Below are 17433 nucleotides of genomic sequence, written 5' to 3' on the forward strand. Positions count from 1 at the left end.
TAATTCTCAGTGCCTATATTCTATAAAATATTTATGAGCCATGAGTCATTTTGTTCTCTCTCCTCCCCACTCCTGCCAGTGATTGTATCACATTAACTTCAAGAACTTATCCTTATTTTTTCATGATTTGTAATTTTCTATGTTCTTAAAAAAAAAAAAAAAACCTGACTCTAGCACACAATTATTTTAAATGACTAAATTCTACTAAGTATATGCTGTATTTCTTCAGAAAAATGAGCAGGCGGACTTGTTGGATGTGTAAGAAGTGCAGAGATGGATCTAAGAGGCCCCCTTCAAAGTAAGTAGCATTTACCTTCTACGGCCATTATAAAGCATATTTATCACATGGTAAATAAGTGTATCTGTATTCAACTGCTTTCTTCATATATTTTGTTCAGAAAGGAAAATTTGCATCTACACATGAATAATTCCATGAGAAGAGCAGTCATGCATTATGTACGATAAGATGGTAGGACCACTTTTAAAAATTTAGATCACTTGAACCCTTACTCTTCAGGCTTGGGCTTTTCATACATTATCACATTATTTTTTGTTATTCATGGCTCACACTCCAGAAATCAGCAAGTTAAATGTTTTTTGAGAGTTTATTATGAATAAAAATTCTTAGATTTTATATTGTTTATGTTAATGAGAGAAGATTCCTTGATCCAAAATATGTTCATGGTTCAAACTCTCCATGTAGAAACTGCTAGAATCCTTCATCCGTAGATGAAGGAGGTGAGATCGGAGGGCTAACCAAATGCTTACCAAGCTCCCAAGTTCTTTCAATATCCTGACATACCTGAAAATGTAGTCATTTGGATGGGAACACTAACTACTAAAATGCCTGCAAAAGGTTAACAAACAATTTAATTGAATTTGCTAACCTCGAAGAATTCCTAGAGCAAGAATTCCTGCAAGTTAATCGTGAGTCCCTTACCCTGGTGGCACAATAATTAAGAGCTTGGCTACAGAATGAAAGGTCAGCAGTTCAAATCCACCAGCTGCTCCCTGGAAACCCTACGGGATAGTTCTATTCTATCCTATAGGGTCACTATGAGTCAGAATTGACTCAACAGCAGTGGGTTTGGCTTATTTTTTGTTTGTTCGTTTGTCAACCTGATCCAAAGGAGCCCTGGTGGTGCAGTGTCGGGCTGATAACTGAAAGATCAATGGTTCAAACTCACCAGGCACTCTGTGGGAGAAAGACGTGGCAGTCTGCTTCTGTAAAGATTACAGCCTTGGAAAACCTATGGGGCAATGCTACTCTGTCCTATAGGGTCGCTGTGAGTCAGAATCGACTCCACGGCAATGGGTTAACCTGACCCAAAGGAGCCCTGGTGATGCAGTGGTTAAGTGCTAGGCTGCTAACAGAAAAGTCGGCAGCTCGAACCCACCAGCACTCTGCAGGAGAAAGATGTGGCAATCTGCTTTCCTAAAGATTACAGCCTTGGAAGCCCTAAGGGAAGTTCTACTTTCTCCTGTACAGTCTCTATGAGTTGGAATTAACTTGACCACAACAGGCAGAGACCTCAGTTTCTGGACACATCGGCCTCCTACAGTCAAGAGCTGCTGGCATACATGCAACTGCCATAGAATACAGAAATGCCGAGAAATGCTCCCAGGCAATGGAGAATACAGGAGAAAGTGAGACTCAAGACTCGGCATTTTAAATGACCAGTCAAGGCTGCTAAACAGTTTCTTTACGTTCTCCTGATCACCTCCCACAGAGCATCCCATTTCCTGTAACCTGCCTCACAGACCCACTAGCAGGGAAGGGAAAGGACGAGCAAAGATCTCATATGCGCAGCATGCTGCTAGTTAACAGTCATTTTTTTGGTGGAATGGTTAAGAGCTACAGCTGCTAACCAAAAGGTCAGCAGTTCAAATCCACCAAGGGCTCCTTGGAAACCCTGTGGGGCAGTTCTACTTTGCCTTATAGGGTCAACTATGAGTTGGAATCGAATTGATAGCAATTGGCTTGGCTTTTTTTGTTTGTTTGTTTTATACTCACTACCTAATTTAATCTGCATGATAACTTTGTGAGATAGATATTATCATCCCCATTTTACAGATAATAAAACTGGGGTATGGAGGTTTTAATTAACACCCAAAGTTAGCAAGTACAGCACTGTGATTAGAACTCAAGGGCGTCAGACTCCAAATGCTCTTCATTCCTCATCCAACGATGTCACAACATCTCAAAACTCTCCCATTTCTGGTTTGTATCCACTGTCTAGAAGAAAGGAGCCAACACAAAACTGGAAAATTTTTATCAAGAAACAAAGCTTTTTAGAATAATTATGATAAATAATTTATCATAAATAATTATGATAAAAAATTTATGGGATACTCAGAAAAATTACAAGAAAAAATGGGTTAAGCCAAAAACAAATTGCAGTTCATAAGTCTACCCCTAAGCATGATTACTCCAATCGTGGTCTATCTCCATAAATCTCAGACGTCTTAAAGGAATAGTCTTTTCCTTTTTGGAATAGTCTTACCAATAATTACCAACACTTAATTTTAAGATGGAGTATGTGGGTGGAGCAAATGGTTAACAAATTCAGCTAGTAACTGAAAGGTTGGAGATCCAAGTCTACCCTGAGGCATCTCAGAAGAAAGGCCTGGTGATTTTCTTCCAAAAAAAAATCAGCCATCGAAAACTTTATGGAGCACAGCTCTACTCTGACACACGTGGGTACGCCATGAGTCAGAATCAACTCAGGCGCAACAGTTTTTTTAATCTCAGGATAACCCAAGACAGTGGTGACATCTTCACTTATCCTGTAGCCTTTTATATTTTCCTAAATCATGGGAATGGGTGAAGTAGTTAGGCTTGCAATATACCTTGCCTAGTACTTTCCATTTCACTGGATTGAAAAGGTTATTTTAGGGTACTCTTTTTAAAGTTCTAATAAGAGAAGAGAACAATGAGTCAGATATCATTTCATGGAAATGTTTTTTGAAAGCAATCTAAACAGCAGTGCACTGTTAAGCCTCAGTACTGATGCAAACAATCCATTTAAAACTGGCAGGATCCAACGAAATTTTTAGAAAACAAAGGATAGTTGACCTTTTCAGGACTCTCAATATTTTTCCATGTTCTACATTTGTTTTTAACCTCTTTAACTAATCTTCTTTCATTGTGTTAAGGGCCTGCTAATGCTGATGGCTGTTCCTCAAACTAATTATTGGGCTAACCAATGGACAGGGCTTACTTATGTCTATACCTGTCTTTATTATATGCAGTTTTTGAAAACAGGAAAATTAAGAATCCACCATAAACTGAATGACAATGAACACATTGACTGTTTCTTTTAAAAGAGAGAAAATAAAACTATTTATATGTGAGAATACATACTCAGTTGTTAATTCAGCTAACGAAGCGTACCAAAATGAACAGAGAAGAATCCTCAAAGACAGTGTCTTTCACAGATATTTTCTGCATGGTAAATGGTTTTGCTTATAGCATTTAGGTCAAATGCATTTTATTCACAGTAATAAAAATTAAAACCCTCAATATGTGAAAATAAATGAATAAAAAGAGCAAATAGTAGACTGAGGAAATATCTATACATATGGATATAGGATTTCTAACTTTATTATATGAGTGCATAAAAGTAGATTTTGTGGATAAACTCTAAGGTCCCAGGAGCTAAGTGGGCAAACACATTACCGTTGCACACAATAGTACAACCCCTTTAAAGCAATTTTGCAATTTGTATCAAGAACCTTAAAAATGTGCATTTTTTGACCCACTTTGATTTTACTTCTGCTAATCTTCTAAGGAATTACCCTAACTCTGTGGACATGGCAAGCCTTAAAACAGCTCAGCTACATTTGGTTTTAACAGTGAGAAATGAGAACTAACCAAAATGCTCATTCAGAATAATTATATTATAAAAAAACTAGTTAATATAATTATATACATGATAATTATATTATCTCATATATATATAATTATATTAACTATGGTATATCCCCTTGTAGAATACTTCATATTCACTATAAATGATAGTGACTAAAAATGATTTTAATTTATAACTATAAATCTTAACACTATAAATGATTTTTAAGATAATTGTAACAACCTATAAAATGCTTATAGAAAGGGAATGTGTGCGTGTGTGTATCTAATCACACACACAGCATGATCAATTCTTGGTTAAAAATAAACAAACACACATATTACAAAAAGACTAAAAGGAAATACATCAAAATATTGATAGTGGTAATTTTTTTATTATTTATTTTATTGTATTTTCCATTTTTCACTTAATAAGCATATATTTATTTTATAGTTTAAAAAATTTAGAAAGTAAAAATAAAATGTAGCCCAAAACCACACACAAATGCAGTGTAACTAGATTTGGCATTTTTCAGTACAATACGTCTCTATTTAGTTCAGCAAAACCTTGTGAATATTTTCAGTGCAATCAAGCACCATTTGTTTCTTTTCAAAGCCTTACTTTGGAAGAAGTGTTACAGTGGGCCCAGTCTTTTGAAAAGCTGATGGCTACAAAATGTGAGTATAATGTTTATATTATCTTTGGATTATTAGCAGCTTTGTTCTTAGCAGTAAGATGGGCACACTAGATGATGAATGCATGCTTCTAGATGACAACTGCCATAGTTAAAAAAAGAAAACCTGAAAATAGTTTGTCATGTCAACCACTATTATTTTCTCTGGTGTTAATTAAAACAAGATTAGTCACTGTGAATTTTTATCTTTCACAAGCGTATGTGTAAAATCCCTTTGGAAATATGCTTAAATAGTAACACATACTGAAATAGATTGTCCTACCATACACTTCTAGATTTAAGATGAGGAAAAATAAAAATAATTTGCCATTCTCAGTGCCTTTAAAATAATAAATTTGAGAAATGATGTTCTAAAACTCCTCTTCAAAGTTTGTTTCTAACTTTATCAGTGTCTGATTTAAGTGGGCTTACATATGAGTTAATCGATGGAACACCAATTGAGATGTTTCAGCTAATGGATGCAGTGCTGGAGGTGCTCACTTGTCTATGCCAAGAAATTTGCAAGACAGCTACCTGCTGAATCGCTGGAAAAGATCCATATTTGTGTCCATTCCAAAGAAAGGAGACCCAACAGGATGCAGAAATTATTGAACAATATCATTATTATCTTATGCAACTAAAATTTTACAGCAGTGCATGGACAGGGAACTGCCAGAAATTCAAACCAGACCCAGAAAAGGACACGGAACAAGGGATATCATCGCTGATGTCAGGTGGATCTTGGCTGAAAGCAGAGAATACCAGAAATATATTTACCTGTGTTATGCTGACTATGTAAAGGCCTTCGACTGTGTGGATAATAACAAAGAAAGGGAATTTCAGAACACTTAACTGTGCTCATGAGGAACATGTACATGGACCAAGAGGCTTTAATTCAAATGGAACAAGGGGATACTGTGTGGTTTAAAATCAGGAAAGGTGTGTATCAGGGTTGTATCCTTTCACCATACTTATTCAATCTACATGCTGAGCAAATAATCTGAGAAGCTGGACTGTATGAAGAAGAATGTGGCATCAGGATTGGAGGGAGACTCATTAACAACTTGCTATATGCAGATGACGTAACTTTTCTTGCTGAAAGGGGAGAGGACTTGAAGCACTTACTGACGAAGATCAAAGACTACAGCCTTCAGTATGAATTACAACTCAATATAAAGAAAACAAAAATCCTCACAACTGGACCAATAAGGAACATCATGATAAATGAAGAAAATACTGAAGTTATCAAGGATTTCTTCTTACTTGCATCCACAATCAAAGTCCATGGAAGCAGTAGTCAAGAAATCAAACAACATATTGCACTGGGCAAATCTGCTGCAAAAGACCTCTTCAAAGTGTTCAAAAGCAGACGTCACTTTGAGGACTAAGGTGCCCCTGACCCAAGCCATGTATTTTCAATTGCCTCATATGCATGCGAAAGCTGGACAATGAATAAGAAGACCAAAGAAGAATGCCTTTTAATCATGGTGTCAGTGAAAAACATTGAATATGCCATGGACTGCCAAAAGAATGAGAAGTGCTGGTGGAACAACGGTTAAAGCACTCGAGGGCTAACCGAGAAGTCTGTGGTTCTAACCCACCAGCCACTCAGCAGGAGAAAGATGTGGCAGTTTGTTTCCATAAAGATTACAGCCTTTGAAATCCAATGGGCAGTTCTACTCTGTCCTACAGAGTTGCTATTGGTCAGATTTGACTTGACAGCAGTGGGTTTTTGGGTTTTGACCAGAAGAACAAAAAAATCTATCTTGGAAGAAGTACAGCCAGAATGCTTCTTAGAAACAAAGATGGCAACACTTCATCTCATGTACTTTGAACATGTTATCAGGAAGGACCAATCCCTGGAGAAGGACATCATGGTTGGTAAAGTAGAGGGTCAGTGAAAGAGATGAAGACCCTCAGCAAGATGGATTGACACAGTGGCTGTAATGATGGACTTAAACATAGTAGTGATTGTGAGGGTGGCTCAGAACCAGGCAATGTTTCATTCTGTTGTACATAGTGTCACTACAAGCCAGAACTGACTCAATGGCACCTAACAACAACAATGACACATATGAGTTAGTGTATAATTGCATGTAAGTGTTAACATGCAGATGGTATACATGAAAGATGGTAGAAATGAATGTGAGGGAGCTAAAACCATTGACTCAATGCTGGAAATATGAAGAAGGTAGTATATTCATATGAGTAGTCAACTGAGTTTGGGGTAGGAAATGGGCGACTGTGCCTGCTATATAATTGTCTCTCAGTAAATAGTAGTTATTACTTTAATACACCTTAGAATTTACAGGTTAGCATGTCCATATAAAAGTAAAACACAAAGTAGAAAAATAACAAATACTCGAAGACAGACAGAAAAATATGTGGTGGATACAGAAAGTTCTCTGTTTGCTGAGTTTGGCACTTTTACTTCTTTAATGAAGTTTGTTTCCTTCAAATATTTGGTAATTTTGGGGGTATACACCTATCTTTTTGGGATCCTCTGTTAGCCTCTGTGCATGTTTAACCTGTTTATAGCTGATGATTGTGGAAGGGGATCTAATGTTTTAATTAGTGGGGTATGTTGGTGGTTATTCTAGACAGGTACCTTCATTCCTCCTGAGGGTTGCTTGCTATACCCCTGAGGCACTATCCGCTTTGCCTAGCTCAAGGGCCTGTAGTCACTGCACCTTTTTTGATAGTTATTACTGCCTGACCCAGACGGCAATGGTAGGAGGTATTGACGTCTGACTATGCCCAGTGAAACACCTTAATGAGTTATTCTGACAGTTGCTTCCTGGCCCCTCCCCTACTGCTGGGACCCACACCTCCAGGCTAGGGTCACCACCTAAGCTCCCACCTTTTGAGGTAGGCTATAGCTCCTTTCTTCCGTCAAATCATTACTGCCTTTCACTTTTCAGGAATTTCTCATAGGGTGAGATCCAATTTACCAGTGTGATTGCGAATTTTAAAATACACATCCTTTTTGGTCAATTTTAGGACACTGGAATGGGAGAAAGAGACAAAAACGTATGTTGCACGGCTAGACTGATTCTTTGCTAATAGTGTGAATTTAGGTCTCAACCGTCTGTAATCCATGTTGTGCAATGTTGCCAAATTAATCTCCCTCTTGAAGTTTCATATTCTTCATCTGTAAAATGGGAGTAATATCATCCGTATCTTCAGCATTGTTGTACAGGTTAGATATAAAACATTCTAGTTCAATCACTGACATGCACACAAAAATTGATAGTTATTAGTAATAAAGTACATGTCTCTAAATAGTGTGCCTTTTTGTCTGCTGCTTACCAAAAAAAAAATCTAAAATTTCTAATTTGGTCTTCACAGCTGTTTATACCTTAATCCCAGTATGTTTTAAAAAAATTCATCTCTAGCTGTGCTTCTCCATAACCTGCTTTTCTGCCAACATGACTCTTGCTCTATTTTCTACTAATACATCTATGACTTTTATACTCCAGGCTTTTTCTAAAGATTCTCTCCTTCTCCTCTACCTATTCTGCCTACTCAACCGTGGAAGTGATATTTAAGTTCCCCATGGAAATATTTTTCCTCCCTCTTCTATTTTATTAGTATTATTCTTCATTCTTACACTGTTACTCAAATTTACGAACAAACCACTAAGGCCAAAAATGAAGAAATCAATGCCAGAGATCGCATGACAGAATTCTGCAAGAACAATGACTTTTTCATTGCAAATACCTTTTTTCACCAACATAGTGACTACACACTTGGACCTCCCCAGATGGAATACAATGGCATCAAATCGACTACATGTGTGGAAAGGGACAATGAAAAAGCTCAATATCATCAGTCAGAACAAGGCCAGAGGCCAGTTGCAGAACAGACCATCAATTGCTCATATGCCAGTTCGAGTTGAAACTGGAGAAAATTAGAATAAGTCCATGAGAGCCAAAATATGACCTTGCCAATATCCCACTTGAATTTAGAGACCATCTAAAGAATAGATCTGATGTGTTGAACACTAATGGCTGAAGACCAGATGAGTTGTGGAATGACATCAAGGACATCATATATAAAGAAAGCAAGAGGTCATTAAAAAGACAGCAGAGAAAAAGAAGACCAAAATGGATGTCAGAAAAGACTCTGAAACTTGTTCTTGAACATCAAGTAGCTAAAGTGAAAGGAAGAAATGATGAAGTAAAAGAGTTAAAGAGAAGATTTCAAAGGGTAGCTCAAGAACACAAAGTAAAATATTATAATGACATGTTCAAAGACCTGGAGATGGAAAACCAAAAAGGAAGAACATGCTTGGCACTTCTCAAGCTGAAAGAACTGAAGAAAAAATTCAAGCCTTGAGTTGCAATACTAAAGAACTCTATGGGGAAAATATCAAACTACTTGGGAAGCATCAAAAGAAGATGGAAGGAATACACAGAGTCACTATACTAAAAGAATTGGTCAATGTTCAACCATTTCAGGAGGTACCATACGAGCAGGAACACATGGTACTGAAGGAAGAAGTCCAAGATGCAATGAAAGCATTGACGTAAAACAAGGCTCCAGGAATGAAAGGAATACCAATTGAGATGTTTCAACAAACAGATGCAGCGCTGGAAGTACTCCCATGTCTATGCCAAGAAATTTGGAAGACAGCTACCTGGCCAACTGGCTGGAAGAAATCTATATTTATGCCTATTCCCAAGAAACATGATCCCACCAAATGCAGAAATTATCAAATAATATCATTAGTATCACATGCAAGTAAAATTTTGCTGCAGCTGCAGCAGTATATTGACAGGGAACTGCCAGAAATTCAAGCTGGATTCAGAAGAGGATCCAGAACCAGGAATAACATTGCTGATGTCAGATGGATCCTGGCTGAAAGCAGAGAATACCAGAAAGATGTTTACCTGTGTTTTATTGACTAGGGAAAGGCATTTGACTGTTTGGATCATAACAAATTATGGATAACATTGCGAAGAAAGGGAATTCCAGAACACTTGATTGTGCTCGTGAGAAACCTGTATATAGATCAAGAGGCAGTTGTTCTAACAGAACAAGGGGATACTGCGTGGTTTAAAGTCAGGAAAGGTATGTGTCAGGGTTGTATCCTTTCACCATACCCATTCAATCTGTATGCTGAGCATATAATCCAAGAAGCTGGACTATATAAAGAAGAATGTGGCATCAGGATTGGAGGAAGATTCATTAACAACATGCATTATGCAGATGACACAACTTTGCTTGCTGAAAGCGAAGAGGACTTGAAACACTTACTGGTGAAGATCAAAGACCACAGCTTTCAGTATGGATTGCACCTCAACATAAAGAAAACAAAAATCCTCACAACTGGGCCAATAAGCAACGCCATAATAACAGGGAGAATGTTGAAGTTGTCAAGGATTTCATTTTCCTTGGATCCACAATCAACACCCATGGAAGCAGCAGTCAAGAAATCAAAAGACACATTGCATTGGGCAAATCTGCTAAAAAAAAAAAAAAAGACCTCTTTAAAGTGTTGAAAAGCAAAGATGTCACCTTGAAGACTAGGGTGCACCTGACCCAAGCCATAGTGTTTTAAAATTGTCTCCTATACATGTGAAAGCCAGCCGATGAATAAAGAAGACTGGAAAAGAATTGATGCCTTTGAATTGTGGTGTTGGAGAAGAATATTGAATATACCATGGACTGCCAAAAGAACAAACAAATCTGTCTTTGAAGAAGTACAAGTAGAATGCTCCTTAGAAGCAAGGATGGCGAAATTATGTCTCACCTACTTTGAACATGTCAGGAGGGATCGGTCCCTGGAGAATGACATCATGCTTGGTAAAGCAGACAGTCAGCAAAAAAGAGAAAGACCCCCAATGAAATGGATTGACACAGTGGCTGCAACAATGGGTTTAAGCATATCAACGATAGTGAGGACGGCTCAGAACCGGGCAGTGTTTCGTTCTGTTGTACATAGGGGTGCTATGACTGACAACCGACTCGATGGCACCTAATAACAACATTCTTCATTCTGCTTTTGATTATAACTATTCTGTATATTGGGATTTCTCCACAATCACTCTCTCATTAGATTATGCACTCCTTAAGAGCACAAACTGACTCTCATTCACCTTTAATTCCCAGAGAGACTAAAAATGTCCTTTGATCCTAGTGGGCATGCAATAAATATTCAATGGGTAATATATAAGACAAATATTAGCATGAAAAGATCAAAACATCATGCCACATTATGTAATCCATCCTTAACAAAATGAATAAAGTTATTTGGCAAGGATAGTAAATGGGAATCTAGCTAGAATTAGCATTTTAGAGATCTAGTGTCAGGAGAATAAGCAAAATCTATGGAAAAGTTGGGGACAGAAAGACAGCATACTGTTCTTTATAAAAAACAGTAAAAAACAAGGTAAGAATGGAACTCCGGTAAAATCTATGTAAAAATTCAGTGATCACATAATAAAAAGCTGATGAAACAAATTATTCTATGGATCATCTGACCAAAATAATAAAACTAAGGATACAAACATTAAACGTGCCAACAATAAAAGCATGTTTATATTAGCCAAGGACACTAGTAAAATGCTTCCTTGAGATAAGATATGGAGGTGCCTATTTTTATATAGACTAAAAGACTGTTTCTAAGAACATGTAGTCCCAAAACTGATATGGGAAGGAAATATCTCAATAAGTCAACAGGAATTGGCTTGGGAGATGTTTTCTGGTGAGCCATTAAGTAATAGTCATCATAATGCAATTAAATTCAACTTCCTTCTGGCAAAAGGGAATCCAAGAAAACCATCAATTTGAGAACAGAACTATGATAAAATTCAGAATTAGTGAATTTAAATTTAAAAATAATAATATGGTTTAAAATGGACCAGAAGAAAATTTTTTGAACTATTAGTTATCTCCTGATAAAAATTCTAAGAATTAGCAAAGATATTTCCTCGAGTGATGTTGACCTAAAATATGGTACTGAACCCCCAAAAGCTCATCAAATTGGACAATATCTTCAAACTGGAAAGGTGAAGACTAAGAAATAATTTAAATCTAAAATTCCAGAAAAATATATGCAGAAGGCTCATGCTTTATAAGACTTTTATAAAAAAAAAAAAAAAAAATTCAGACATTAGTAAGAAATTAAAAATGTTAGATGCATTCTATATGTTAGTAACCTAGATACATTATTGACAAACAAGTTTTAAAATGTGGGTCAAAGATACTTTTAAAAAATAGTGTGTGCCTTTGTTCAATATTTATTCAATAAATATTTATTAAGCACTTATTAGGTACCAGGCACTATGCTTAAAAAAAAAAAAATCCCATGTGGTCATATTTCAAAAACTGAAAATCCCCTAGAAGAAAACAGGAGAGCCTGCCCTTGATGGCATTTAGTTACCTAGTGCTCCTGTAACAGAAATACCGTCAATGGGTAGCTTTAAAGAATAGAAATTTATTTTCTCACAGTTCTGGAAGTTAGGAGTCCAAATCAGGATCTCGGCAGTGTAGATTCCTTCTGTGAGCTTCTCTCCCAGTTTCTAGTGTGTGCCCAAAATTCTTGGCCTTCTTGGCATTACTTGGCATCCATTTTCGCCCCTTGTATGTATCCCCGTGCTTATTCTGCTCTTTTTATAACTAGAAGTGATTAGGTTTAGGATCCACTCTACACTGGTATGGCCTCATTAATATAACAAAAGGAAAACTCTATTTTCAAACACGGTCACATTTACAGGTACAGGGATTAGGATCTCGACACATATTTAGGGGCAGTGGAACACAATTAAATCCGTAACAGGGACTATGCGGTAAAGTAGAAAATATTGATCAAAACATCTGCTAGTAACACCAGGAAGGAATTCCAAAGGCAAGACAAACACAAAAGGCTGTGTAAGGGCCTGACTGGAAATACTTTAATTGATAGGAAACTGTTTTGGAAGAAACAAGCATCAAACCCCTTGCCATGGAGTCAATTATGATTCATAGTGACCCTATAGGACAGAGAAGAACTGCTCCATAAGACTTCCAAGACTTTAATTTCTATGGTAGCAGGCTGCCACATCTTTCTCCCGAGGAGCCTCTAGTGGATTTGAACCACTGACCTTTCAGTCAGCAACTGAGTGCTTAACCAATGCATCAGCAGAGCTCCATAGAAGAAAGCATGGTAGAGATAAATAGGTGATTCTGTCAATGAAGAATGTAGAGTATAGGATTCCTCAGGATTTGGTATGAAAACTACTGTCATTAAAAATTTCTACGATGAGTTAAGCAGAAGTTCACAGCAAAATTTCCCAATCTACAAATGGTAGAACACTCTCCAAATTCCCAAACATCCAAATTTTTAGGAAAGAAACAGGAATATTTTTTAAATTCTTTTCAAATGGACATAAAAGTAGTAACATGCTTTTAAACTGACCAGGAAAATAATTTTTTGAACTATTAGTTATCTCCTGATAAAAAATACCTGAGAATTACCAAAAATTTTTCCTTAAATGATGTTGACATAAAATATGGCACTGTACCCCAAAAAGATCATCATTGTTAGGCATCACCAAGATGAAAATTGAAAACAAAATAATGTGGCTATTTACATTAGCTAAAGAGTCTTTTTCTTCAAACCTTAATAGAGAGACAGTAGAACTAGAAGATATATAGAAAATGCATTTACAATGAACAAGGGTCCAACAATCACCTAAAACCTAAGAACTCTTCAAATTGGAAAGGTCAGGACTTAGAAATAATCGAAATCTAAAATTCCAGAAAAATATATGCAGAAGGCACATACTTTATAAATAAAAAAGTTTTACAATAAACCTTTATACTTAGGTTTGAGGCCTTGGTGGCACAATGGTTAAGAGCTTGGCTGCTAAACAAAAGGTCAGCAGTTCAAATCCACCAGCCACTCGCTGGAAACCCTAAGGGGCAGTTCTGCTCTGTCCTGTAGGGTTGCTATGAGTCAGAATCGTCTCGACAGCAAAGGGTTTGGTTTTTTGGTTTTATACTTAGGTTTATTGGCCAAATCTCAAAAGTTGAGGATAGTGGATATTCATAGATATTTGAGCAAAGTAAGTTTAAAGTAAATAAGGAGTGTAGTAAGACTGAAACTATCTACCTCCCTTGGATAATTCATTGAATACTCCATGGACGTAGCAGATGTTGTAATCACTGGGGATGCTGTGGCGAAAGAGACAGACAAGGTCACTGTGCTCATATGCTCCCTCTAGAGAGAAGAGAAAAAAAACAAGCAAGTAAATTCATGATGAGTTCCAGAAAGTGGTAAGTGCTTTGAAGAAAATAAAATAAGGTGATATGACAAAGAGGCAGATGCAAGAGTGCATGGATGGTTAAAGAAGAACTGTCAGAGAGGGTAAAATTTAAGCTGAGAGCCGGCAGAGCAGCTCAGGCAGAAGAAAAGCAAATAACTCCAAGAAGTCCAACATGATAGGAGCACTGGGACTTATAAAAAAAAAAAATAGGTCCCATGAAAGATCTTAAACTACCTCGTAACAAGATTCAATGTGTTTTTAAAAAATCTCTCTGGTTCTTTGTGAAGAACAGAGAAGCCAGTTGCAATAAACCAAGTGAGACTGCAACTTAGTGGGGAAACCAGGACTGGGAGTAGCCAGCGCTTACAAAATCACTCAGAGGGAGAGTGCAGATAGACAACAACAGAGACCCAGAGATGAAGCCTAGGAAAAAAACTAGGAGCACTCTGATATTTCCAAGTCCAGAAAAAGAGGAAGAGTCAGAGAAGGAGTTGGAAAAGGAGCTTCCAGTAAGTTAAGGATGACCAAAGCAGTATATTATCATGGAAGCCAAAGAAGAGCGTGTTTCAGGAAGGGAACAGTGTACTGTGTCAAATGCTGCTGAGACATCAGGTATGATGAGGAAAAAGCAGTGACCACTGGATGTGGCAATATGGAAGTCAACAGTGCCTTGACAAGAGCAGTCAGGGGTGTGGTGGTGATGTATGGGACAAGAGGGAGTGAGACAAATAATATAGGTATGGGATGTATGGGACAAGAGGGAGTGAGACAAATAATATAGGTAATTATTCATATAAATTTTGCTATGAAGATCAGAGAAAAAAGCAGTAGTTAAAAGGAGCATAAAGTCAAAGCTGGAGGTGTGGAGTCAATTGTTACTGTTTTTAATCAAGAAACATGGTGGCATATTTGCATGATGATGCCAATGAACAATTAGAGAGGAGGAGACCAGTAACGTAGACGAAAGTGGGAATAATTGTAAAAGCAATGGAGACAGCAGAATTAGGTGGGAGCCAGAAAAATCATTTGGCTAGCCCAAAAAGAAACAGAGACACTTCTCCACTCTATCAGGAAGGAAGTTAGAGAGGGCAGTTACAGATGCTGGTAGGTTGGTTGACTTGGTGAAAGAAATATGAGGTAATCTCTATCTGACTGAAGTCTGTGTTAGTGAAGTTTGAGGCAAAGTCGTCAGAGAGATTTGAGGAGAGGGTGTGCTGGTATTTTAAAGAGGGGTAGGTAGGAGTCCCTGAATAGCACAAACAGTTAAGTGCTCAGCTCTTAACTGAAAGGCTGGCAGTTCAAACCCACCCAGAGGTGCCTCAGAAGAAAAGCCTGAAAATCTGCTCTCCAAAGGTCATAGCTGTGGAGCAGTTCTACTCTGCAGCACATGGGATTGCCATGAGTCAGAACTGACTTGATGCCAACTGGTATGGGTATGAAATGGTTTCTGAGATTTGGAGGCCATGATAGCTTGTGGAGGGTAGTAGGAAGACTAGTCAAAGTTGTCTGCTCATTTAAAATTTGCAATGATGATTTCAAGTGAGATACCATGTTTCTCTCTGGGCTGTTCACATTGCTCCAGCACAGACGCAGAGCAGACATATAGTTAAGTCATTCTGGATAAGCAAATGTTCTGAATCACACAGCATTTGCAATAATTTAAAACAATCTTGAAATGTACCATAGACTTTCCTTCCTTTCTCAATTACCAAAATTACTTCAGTCTTGATAATTCCAAGGTGAGTAATGCCACACTACTGAAGGTGCTGAAAGCTGCTCCATGCTGATGAACTATCTAGGCTGGTTGGTCCATCTTCACCTTCACCAGGGCACAGAGTGGCCATTAGATGTTCCTGGTACGCATTGCTGATCCGTCGTGTGCATCCTGATCGCAGAGGCAGAGCTAATCCCTTCTGTGGCAGATTCTCTCCTGCTTACCGTGGATTGACAGATTCCTACACTATCATCCCTTCTGATCTTTGCCGACCACTGCTGTTGCTACAGTTTCCTCGTATCACCTACGCTGCCTTGCCTCAGCCTTTCCCACTGAGCATTTTTGTCTTCTCTTACTTCATATATACATTTTGATGTTTCCAGAAAAAAAAAATTTTTTTTTTTAAAAAGCTGGCCTTTCATAGACATCACTGTTCAGTTAGTACATTTCTTATCTTCCTCTCAGAAAACCAAGCAGTAATAACACAGCAGGTATAATCCTCTAGTCTTTAGTGCTTCCTGAACGCTGAATAATTGTCATTGTTGTTAGGTGCTGTTGAGTTGATTCCGACTCATAGAGATCTTTTTGGCTTCTTAAGATCTATGAAGAGCCACTTTAAAATGTAGAAACATGAGAGACCCAAAAGCCTGGATTGGCAAACGTTTATTCAGTACCTGTTATATATATCAGGCAGTGCATAGGCACTGGGCATTTAAAGATGAATAAGTTGCAGACCTAATCCTCAAAGTATTCATAGGCAAGTGACAGAATAAGAGGAGTAAATCAATAAATACAATAAGTGTGGTATATAGAGAGATTGAGTTATAATTAAAATAGGTGTGTACTAGGTGCTACTAATCAACTGACAGGAAGCAATTATCTAACCTAGGGGAATCAGAGAAATTCTTCCAGAAATTAAGACACCCGAGCTGAGTCTTGGAGATCAGGATATATAGCTTGCCAGATAGAAGGAACTCCATGTACAATAGCATGGGGGTAACACACTGCTTGTCCAGGAACAGTACAGCTCAAATAAAGACCATATGTCCAGGAGTGACCAAGGAGAGGCTAGAGAAGAATATGGCTCCTGCAGGTACCACCAAGAGGCCTAGACTTCATCATAATGGCAACGGGAAAATGTTGAAAGATTATAAGTAGAGGAGAGTTATGACCAGATTTTTGTTTTAGAGATTTTTCTGTTTTAAAAGTGTAATCTTTCAACCAAAAGATTGAAAGAAGGATCACAGAGATGAATTGAGTTTTTTTCAGGTTAGATGGTTTACAAATAAATACCAAAAAATCATAAACAAAAATAATATGCTAAAAGAAAATAGAAGTTATTGAATAAGTATGACAAAAAGGTAATGTCTTTGATATATAAAGAGATCTAAAAAATTCAAGAAAACATTGACACTGCAAGAGAAAAATGGACAAGAAATTTGAAATTCACAGAAAAATTTGGAAATTATCGGTAGAAAGGAAAACATGTTTAAGCACTAGCATTTTAAAAATACAAATTTAAACAATTATAAGTCACTTTTTTTTTTTTTTTTAGAAGTCTCACCCCATCAAATTCAAAAGAGTTTGAGTAGACCCTTCTACACTGTTGTTGGTAATGAAAAGTAATGAAATCTTTCTGAAATATGTATCAAAAGTAGAAAACAAAATACATCTTCAATCTAGTAATTTCACTCCATTGATTCAACTTTAAGTAAATAATTAGAGATGCATAGATTTATAAACCAAAATGTTCAATATAAACTAAAACCCGTTGCCATCGAGGCAATTCCGACTCATAGTGACCCTATAGGACAGAGTAGAACTGCCCATGGAGTTTCCAAGGAGTGGCTGGTGGACTCAAACTGCCAACCTTTTGAAGTAGCCAGGCTTTTAACCACTATGCCACCAGGGTTCCAAGTGTTCAATACAGGATAATTTATAACA

The 17433-nt window shown here is 37.3% G+C and overlaps 1 protein-coding gene and 1 long non-coding RNA gene across 2 annotated transcripts in view; one reads left to right on the forward strand and one right to left on the reverse strand.

Moving 5' to 3' along the window:
* The window catches only part of LOC126067029 (uncharacterized), a 158501-nt gene that overhangs the window by 127547 nt on the left and 13521 nt on the right, over window positions 1-17433 (reverse strand). The window lies entirely within an intron of this gene.
* The window catches only part of RGS13 (regulator of G protein signaling 13), a 36655-nt gene that overhangs the window by 13040 nt on the left and 6182 nt on the right, over window positions 1-17433 (forward strand). The window contains exons 2-3 of the mRNA XM_049868601.1: window positions 230-298; window positions 4467-4528. Coding sequence (XP_049724558.1) covers window positions 234-298; window positions 4467-4528 — 127 coding nt within the window. The 5' untranslated portion in view covers window positions 230-233. The remainder of the gene's footprint in view (window positions 1-229; window positions 299-4466; window positions 4529-17433) is intronic.

Source organism: Elephas maximus, chromosome 24 (genome assembly GCF_024166365.1).
Source record: "Elephas maximus indicus isolate mEleMax1 chromosome 24, mEleMax1 primary haplotype, whole genome shotgun sequence".
Classification (NCBI taxonomy): domain Eukaryota; kingdom Metazoa; phylum Chordata; class Mammalia; order Proboscidea; family Elephantidae; genus Elephas; species Elephas maximus.